General features: G+C 38.5%; 1 protein-coding gene across 1 annotated transcript; it reads right to left on the bottom strand.

Annotated features, from left to right (window-relative positions):
* Positions 1 to 1,926: 1,926 nt before the first annotated feature.
* On the bottom strand, positions 1,927 to 2,271 carry LOC150033496 (uncharacterized). The gene has a single exon (XM_090306426.1). It carries the CDS (start codon positions 2,269 to 2,271, stop codon positions 1,927 to 1,929), a length of 345 nt encoding a protein of 114 aa, XP_090162552.1.
* Positions 2,272 to 10,042: the final 7,771 nt, after the last annotated feature.

The raw sequence follows: 10,042 nt of genomic DNA, 5'->3' as shown, positions 1-10,042 counted from the left end.
ATGACGTCGTTCATAATAGAGACTTAGATTTCACCAAGATGACCATAGGTAACATGACTTGAATCTTGAGTGAGTTATGAACTCCAACCTATGAGGGTGGTCCTTTAATTTGTATGGGTGAGAGTGACCAGATCGTCGACTCAACAAGCCTATCATTTTGGGAATTCGTCTGATTGGGGAGCTGGGAGCACAGCTACACAAGATGGAATTCACTCATTCCCCAAGGTAGGGGTAAGTAGATAAATTACTCCCTTAAGAGCTCATTCTAGGTCTTAAATAATGTGGCGCCACACCTTCTCTTGGCTTGAGAGGGGTTTAGTCATAGTTGGACTATGATCTATTGTCTATTAGAGGGATCAGTGGTCCTTAAGGAGTTAGATGTAACTACAAGGGCAAAATGGTAATTTGGCCTAGCTGTACATACAAGCAATTTGTGAAGGGTCATTGTACTGTTGATTGGTTATATCCAATTGACACAGAAATATATTTGTAGTGCGAAGAGTGCAACTGTTGGTCTTTAGTGGAGTGCCCGATAGTTAACGAATGGTGAATAATTAATTAAATGTAATTAAAGAGTTTAATTAATTATTCATATACTGCTGGAACTTTAAACTGCAGGTCCATGAGGTCTCCTTGGTAGCTCAATAGGATTAATTAAGAATCAGTTTTTGGATTAATTTGAATTGTTCAAATTAATAAAGAGATTTAATTATATATGATATAATTAAGTCGTTTCAATTATATGTGATATAATTGTCATAATGTATTTGATACATTATAGCTTAATGGGAGGAAATAAATATTTGAATGAGATTCAAATATAGTTTTTTATGAATTAGATTCATAGTTGTTAATTTTAATATAAATATGATTTATATTAAATGCCATATAATAGATAAAAGAAATTATAGTTTATATTGTATGTGATACAATATTAAAACTATATGTTATATGTTATATTTGATATAACATATAATTTATTGTATATATATAATACGATAAGTTAGTTATCATATTTATATTTATATTATTATTATTTTAATAATAAGTAAATGAGTTATAACTCCCTTCCCCTTCTTTTCTCTCCACCTATGTAAGTGGGTGGTAGTTATTTTTGGCAAGTAGAATAAAAGAAAAAGTTTCTTCTTCTTCTTGGTTGGTTAATCGACTTTGACGGTGTGAGAAAATAACATAAGAGTTCTGTGTTTTTGTGTTGTTTGAGAAAATTCTCTATCCTTCCTCTCCACAAAATTCCCTCATATCCAAAATAGTCAGAACCCACTACTCATGGGTTCTCAACCTGAGAATATCGAGGAAATATTTGTGGTAGTGTTCATTCTTGTTTGAGGTTTTTTCTTGGAGAAAGTCTTCAAGAGGTTCTTGGTGCTGTTCGAGGGAAAACGTAAAGAAAGATCTTCAAAGTTGAGGTTTCTAAAACCCTTACATTAGCATGTTGTAATTTATAATTAAATACATATCTAGTTTCATGTTTACTGTAAAAATTTATATTCAACAAAAAATGAAATTTGGTCGAACCGCTTTCACTCAAGGTTCTCTTCCATAGAGTTCCTTCATCACGCTTGTCGAGGAAGAGAGAGAGTTTTGATTTATCTTTTTCTTTTTCCCTGTACTTATATAAATATATAATATTTAAAACATCTTTCCTTTTCCCTTTCAAAATTCCAAATTCCACATTCTTTTATTAAATCCAAAATCACTCCTTAAACCCCATCCAAATAAAATCTCTTCCCAGATAAATTCAAATTTAATAACTCACATCTTTTCCAAAATATTTTAAATCTTCCATCTAGAAATCAAATTGAATCATCTTAATAAAATAATCCAATCTACCCCCTTAAGACATTTTCGTCTTCAAAAGTTCTAATCCTGAAAAAGCTCGGGATATTGCAACCTTATGTCATCCTCTCACTCCCACGTTGCTTCCTCGAACTGATGATTCCGCAAAATAACCTTCACTAATGCTATCTCTTTGTTACGCAAAACTTTCACTTCCTTAGCCAGGATTTGAATAGGCTTCTCTTCGTAACTCAGATTCTCATTCAAATGCAAAGGCTCATAATCCACAATATAAGACGAGTCCACTATGTACATTCTCAACATGGAAATATGAAAAACATTGTGAACTACAGAAAAAGACGGTGGCAAGGCTAGTCGATAAGCTACAGGACTGATCCATTCCAGGATCTCAAATGGCCCGATGAACTGAGGGCTCAATTTACCCTTCCTATCAAATCTCAACACTCCCTTCATAGGTGCCACTTTCAGAAATACTTTATCACTCACCTCAAACTCCAGATCTTTATGCCTAACATCAACGTAACTCTTCTACCTACTTTGAGCTGTCAGCATTCCGACTTTAATCTTCTGTATCGCCTCATTGGTGGTTTACACCAATCTGGACCCATCATCTCCGTTGACCAACCTCGTTCCAATACACAGGAGACTTACAACTCCTCCCATACAAGATCTCAAATGGCACCATGCCAATGGCAGCCTAGTAGTTGTTATTATAAGCAAACTCCATTAAGTGCAAGTGGGAATCCCAACACTCTATAAACTCCAGCGCACATGCACGTAACATATCCTCTAGGGTTTGGTTCAAACTCTCAGTCTGACCATCAGTTTGTGGGTGAAAAGTCGTACTAAAATCCAAACGAGTACCCAACGCTGTCTGAAGGCTCTTCCAAAAGCTGAAAGTAAAATGAGGGTCCCTATTAGACACGATGAACATCGATACCCCGTGTAGTCTCACTACCTCTTTCATATACAATTGTCCCCACCTATTCACTGAATATGTGGACTTTCCTGGAATAAAATACACTAGCTTGGTGAGTCTGTCTACTATAACCCATATCACTGTATAACCTTTAGCCGTTCTTGACAAGCCCACGATAAAATCCATGGATACATTCTCCCACTTCCACTCTGGTACACCCAGGGGCTGCAATAAGCCCACTGGCTTTTGTCTTGAGCTTTAACCTGTTGGCACACCAAACACTTGCTGATCAACTCAGCAATTCTCCTTTTCATATCATTCCACCAATAACATCATTTCAGGTCTTGATACATCTTGGTGGTGCCAGGATGCATCGAAAATGAAGAGCTATCGGCCTCTGTCAATATTTCATTCTTAATGTTGTCGTCTGCAGTTACACATAAGCGTCCCTAGTATAGATGATCATGATCTTGGGACACCGAGAACTCACTGTCATACCCTAGCTCCACCTGACGAAATCTCTCAGCAAGGTACGGATAACTCTGTTGAGCATCAATAATCCTCTGTCTCGATGACGATTGTACCGTCAATTGTGCCAATTGTGTGGTGACCTCCCCCACAGCTACTGCAATTTCAGCCCACTCAAAATCATTGCGCAGTGGTATCTATTTGGTAATCAAAGTTGCTGAATGAGCTGCCTTTCTACTGAGAACGCCTGCTACTACGTTTGCCTTACCCGGATGATACAGTATCTCACAATTATAGTCTTTTACCAACTCCAACCATCTGCACTGTCTCATGTTTAGCTCCTTCTAAGTGAAGAAGTACTTCAGGCTCTTATGGTTTGTGAAAATCTTATTTTCTCCTCATACAAATAGTGTCTCCAAATCTTCAAGGAAAAAACCACAGCTGCCAATTCCAAGTCATGTGTAGGATAGTTTCGTTCATGGTTCTTCAGTTGACGGGGGGCATAAGCAACCACCTTACCATGTTGCATAAGCACATATCCCAACCCTTTCTTTGAGGCATCACTGAAAATCACAATGCTACCAGACCCATCTGGCACTATAAGAACTGGGGCATTAACAAGTTTCTGCTTAAGGTCCTGAAAACTCTCCTTACAAGCTTTACTCCAAATAAAAGGATTCCCTTTCTAGTCAATTGGGTCAGAAGTGTAGCTATTCAAGAGAAATTTTAACAGACTGTCGGTAATAACCTGCTAACCCCAGAAAACTACGCACCTCACTAACTGTAGTAGGTCAAACAAGCTTGTAACCACTTCAATCTTTGTTGGATCTACAGAGACTACATCTCTGGACACCACATGGCCTAGAAAAGTCACCTTATTCAATCAAAACTCACATTTGGAAAACTTAGCGTACAACTTGTTCGACCTTAGGGTATCCAAGATTTTACGTAGGTGCTCCTCGTACTCTGCCTCCGTCTTGGAATAAACCAGGATATCATCAAGACTATGACAAAAGTGTCTAGGAACTCCTTAAACACCCTGTTCATCAGATCTATGAATACAATAGGAGCATTTGTCAATACGAACGACATCACAATAAACTCGTAATGCCCATACCTAGAACGAAATGTAGTCTTGGGAATATGATATTTAATTCTCAACTAGTGATATCCTGAATGTAAATCGGTCTTGAAAAACACCGTGGCACCTTGCAACTGATCGAACAAATCGTTGATTCTTGGGAGGGGATATTTATTCTTAGTCACTTTGTTCAATTCCCTGTAATCTATACATAACTGCAACGAGCCATATTTCTTCTTTACAAACAATACTGGTGCACCCCATAGGGATACACTGGGCCATATGAAGCCTTTATCAAGTAATTGTTGCAACTGGATCTTAAGTTCTTTCAATTCAGCCGAAGCCATTCTGTATGGAGCTTTAGATATAGGAATGGTGCTTGGCTCCAACTTGATCGCAAAATCAATCTCCCTGGGTGGAGGAAAACCTAGAAATTCCCCATGAAACACATCAGGGTATTCTCTCGCAACTGGTTCTGAGATTAAGGTAATCTCAGTTTCTCTGGGGTCAACTACGCTAGCCAAGATACTCCAGGTACCTTGGTTAAGCAACCTATTGGCCTTCACAGCTGAAATTACCTTGGGCAAGACCACAGTTCCGACCCCTTTGAACTTAAAACTAGCTTCCATAGGAGGATTAGAAATCATCTCCTTATGAGAACAGTTTATGCTGGCATGGTTAGCAACAACCAATCTATGCCTAGAATCATATCAAAATCACGCATGTCCAACACTATTAAGGTTACATTAAGGGTATGATTCGCTATTTCTAACTTATGCTTTTATCTTTTCGTTTGCTATCATAATTTCTTCAGACAGAGTAGCCACTGATAAAACATAATTCAAAGCTCTAGAGCTAGCATAGCATGCTTTACAAACAACGAAGAAATGAAAGAATCGGATGATCTAGAGTTAAATAACACCAAAGCATAGTGCCCCAAGATAAGAAACGTACTTATCACTACTATCCCAGACTGCCTAGCCTCCCGACGGTTGGTGGCATAGACCTGACCGTACTGTTGTTGTTGTCTATTCGTAATGTGCTGGGCATTCTGTGTGCTGATTCTGACCACCCCCAACAGGAACACCAAGGCATCTGTCTACCATATGCCCCGTCTGCTTGCACTTAAACCATACTCTTGTGCCGACTAGACAACGCCCCACATGGGACTTCCCGCACGATTCACATACGGGCCTATCTTTCCAAGCTCCTTCCATCTTAGGATTCCATTACTGATACTGTCATAAAGTTCCAAACGTTCCTGAGGCTTTTTGTGAGGGCTTAGGGGTCTTTTGTTCCACTTTCCCTTTTTACCTGGATGAAGGTCCTAACCCTTGAGCTCTTGGGCGTTCTCCCTCCTCTAGGGAGTCCATCTTTACTACTAAACGGAGTGCCTTCACGTGCATAGTTGGCTTGAAGGCTCGCACGAAACCACATATCTTAATTTTTAGGCACTGTACAATCCTTTTAGCCCTCTTAACTTCCATGGCAACCAAATCCAGAGTAAAACAAGACAACCTATCAAACTCCTGATCATACTCTTCAACTGATATCCGACCCTACTTCAGATCCTAGAACTCCTGCTCTTTAGCATTCTTCAGACTGAAAGAGAAGTACTTTAGATAAAATCGTTCTTTGAATTGCTACCTAGTTATTGCTCCAGCTTTAACACCAATCATCCTTTCAGTGGACTTCACCAGATGGCAGCATTATCTGTGAGTAAGAAAACCGCACACTATTCCTTTTAGTCTTCTAGGCACTTCATGTATCGAAAGATCGACTCTATGGAAGACAACTACAATTCTGCCCTGGTAGATTCCTTCAGTTACCCATTAAACGTGCGGGGATTATACTTTCGAAAATCCCTCAGATACTTAGCCTCCATGGACAGATCCTGCAAATTCTACTGTGGAACAGGGTCTTGAGGAGCAGGAACCTCCTAAGGCGGTTCTCGTTGAGCTAACACCTCCTCCACTATCTTCTTAAACCTTTCCTCTAGCTGAGTCAACATTGTAGCAAGGTCAGCTTGGGTGATGGGTGCATTAGAAGGTGGATGTACCGATATCTATTCCTCATTATCTACGATGTTCTTAAAGGAACTCTTATCAAAAAGAACCTTTGAGCGGAAGCAAGATCGTTCTAAATTCATTGTGATAGAAATACAACATTCACAAACATACAAATAAGTTATGCATTTAAGAAAAAATTACGACATGCTACCAATAAATAAATACAAAGGAACGAGAGATTCATCTTTGAAGAACTCTTCTTCTGTCTTTTTCTCGCTCTTGTTTGGATCAACACCATTCACTGTCGCTGTGAACATCTACCCGATTCTCTCGCTGTCGCTCAACAAACGACCAGTATTCTCCATGAACAAGCAACAACTGGGACACCACTACTCAGTGACCTTGGTATTCTTGGAGTGAGAATCCAGGAGGTGTGGGCTCTATTGGATTTGGTAGAGGGAAGGAAGAATGAACGATCGCACTCAACGACTAAGCAAGTGGGAGAAGTTTAGAGTCTATCGTATAGACTTGTGCTTGATCATTTAGAAAAGGTGCACGATCGTCTAGGTAATGAGGCTTGATCGTTTACACAACCGTTTAGTGAATCTCGCTCAGGCACACGATCGTTTAGTAAAAGCGATACGATCGTTTAGACAAATGCGTGTTTACATGATCGTTTAGTCAACACTTGAAGCTGTCATGTAGGCTCTCGTGAGCTAATCGATAGGCAGTGTACAACCGATGAAGCGAAACTCAGATTCTTTTCCAAAATGAAAACAATTTTCATTTTATCCTTTCAGTTATGAAAACTGAATGCAATCTTCCACTTTCACGCACGGTTATGGAGAAACCACCAACAATTATCTCATAATTATTTTTAAATATAAATAAATATAATAACTAACTTATCATATTATATTTATAACATATAGTTTTAATATCACATCATATGCAACATTTAAACCATAGTCTTTTTTCTCCTTTACTTGATATAAATCATATTTACATCATTTTCCTCCAATTAATATATCTCATACATCATGTCAACTATATCATATATAATTGAACCAGTTTAGTCATATCATATATAATCGAACCAATTTAGTCATATCATATATAATCAAACTCCTTCTTGTCAATTTGAACACTTTAAACTGACCCAAAAAACTGATTCTCAACTTGAATCCATTGAGCTACCAAGGGGACCTTATGAACCTGTAGCTTAAAGCTCCAACGGTACGTGAATAACTGACTAAACTCTTTAGCTACAAGATCCACCATCTGTTAACTGTCAGGCACTCCACTAAAGCTTGATAGCTGCACTCTTCTAACCACAAATATATTTATGTGTCTATCGGATATAACCAGTCAACAGTACGATAGCCCTTCACATATGCTCATAAGTACACCTGGGCCAATTTACCGTTTTGCCCCTGTAATTATATCTAACTCCTTAAGTACCATTGATCCCTCTAATGAACAATACATCATAGTCCTACTATGAGTGGACATCTTTCGAGCCATGAAAAGGTGTGTGGCGCCACATCGTTCAAGCCCCAGAATCAGCCCTTAAGGGAGCAATCTATCTACTTACCCTGATTCGGAGAAGAAGTGAATTCCATCTTGTGTAGTTGAGTTTCTAGCTCCCTAATCAGGCAAATTCCCAAAGTGGTAGGTTTGAGTCGACAATCTTGCCACTCGCACCCATGCAAATCAAAGGACCGCCCTTAAAGGCAAGAGTTCCCAACTCACTCAGGATTAAGGTCATGTTACCTATGGTCATCCTAGTAAAGTGAAGTCTCTGTCATGAACGGCGTTACATAACGAAAGTAAACACTTCGTGATTCGGTCTTATACAAACTCCTTTATATAGGACACCCCTGCCCGCATACCTTCACATGAATTATCAGGATTAAACCATTTGTAGCACGTCACGACACTTGTAACTATCTACAAAGCGGACCACATCCGTAGTGTCACCAGGATAAGATTTCCTTCCTATATCCATATACTACAGACCATTTTGGTTATCACTTAAGGCATGATCCATTTATATGTCTCCACATACATGCTTAAGTTACAATGACGACCAAGGATCTTAATTTATTGGTTTGTGGTAAAGCAAATAAAACATCTCATGTTTCATAGACACAGTGAAGAAAATATCTTATATTATTACATAACAAGCGTTTGTTCAATACAGGTGTTTACAAACTACAGGTCCTAACAAGAGTTTAGGGCATCAACCCCAACAATTCTCAACGGAGGGGTCTCGTCTACCCCTCCTACCACCCGTCCTTCCTCCTCGACCACCCCTTCGTGCACTTCGTGATGGCGGTATTTCTTATCATTCACAGTCAACCTAATTAACTTCTCAGTCAAAATAAATAGTCTAGAATCAACCTTAGAGAAAGCAAGCAATGTCATGCATATACAAATTCTAAAACACCTTAACTAGGAACATACCTAGCGAGGACGGGGGAATCGTAGTTAGCCATAAGGGACACAAAACCAAGACTTACATTGTAAGTCAGTCTTCAGAACTTAACTTAGGCTTAGCTACCAATTGTAACGATTCGACCTTTTGAGTACTCAAACAAGGACCGTTACGACATAATGCACATTTTCATTCAAAATTTTAACCGTCATAAATTCAGTGAAAACAAAAAAACCATTTCAAATTGAAACGTTAAATCAATAATAGCTCAATAGTCAAAACATTTTGTTGGGATCCCAAATAAAAATTCATAAAGAAAATCAAAATAGTAATAATAATTCAAAAACTAATTAAAAAAACTTTTCAAATGCAGATAAAATAAGTAATAAGACGTCTATTTAAAATAAATGAAAGAAACATAAACAGTGTGGAAACGTTTTTCTATTGTCCCGTATGGCTCTATCTTGGGTCCCTTTTATCCCTCACTGGTCCATTCCTATTATTACCTGAAAACATAAGAGAGGAAATGATGAGTATAACAATACTCAGTAAGTGACCCGCTATTGGGCCCTCTAGGTTACCTGTTAGCTAGTTTATCTAGGCACTGGTGTACACCCATCATATCAACCATAGTGATCCTAAAGGAGCACGCATAAGTAATAGTGTGTAATTCGAATGTCCACCAATCAGTTACAGACATGAACCCGAAGGAATATGAATCAGTCATAATGTGCACATATATAGTCGTGTTGTTGGGGTTGATGCCCTAAATCTCGTAGGGTTCTGTAGTTTGTAAGCATTTGTATGAACAAACATTTGGTGATTTATAATATAAGATATTTTATTCACTTATGTCTATGTGAGATATTTTAGTTGCATTAACCACAAACCAATAAACTAAGATCCTTGGTTATCGTGGTAACTTAAGCATGTATGTAGAGATATACAAGTTGATCGTGCTTTAAATGATAATGTAAATGGTCTGTAGTATATAGATAAAGGAGGGAAACCTTATCCTAGTGACATTACGGGTGTGGCCCGCTTTGTAGGTGTTACAAGTGTTATAAAGTGCTACAAATGGTCTGATCCTGACAATTCATGTATTAGACATGCGAGCGTGGATGCTCTATACAAAGGAGTTTGTATAAAATTGGACCACGAAATTTTAGTCTCGTTATATAATGTTGTTCATGATAGAGACTTTCATTTCACTAGGATGACCATAGGTAACACGACCTTAATCCTGAGTGACTTGGGAACTCCTGCCTATGAGGGCAATCCTTTGATTTGTATGGGTGCGAGTGGCCAGA

The sequence above is a fragment of the Benincasa hispida genome, chromosome 10 (assembly GCF_027475165.1).
Source record: "Benincasa hispida cultivar pf3 chromosome 10, pf3_genome.v1.1, whole genome shotgun sequence".
NCBI classification, from domain to species: domain Eukaryota; kingdom Viridiplantae; phylum Streptophyta; class Magnoliopsida; order Cucurbitales; family Cucurbitaceae; genus Benincasa; species Benincasa hispida.
This window is presented reverse-complemented; position numbering and strand designations above follow the sequence as displayed.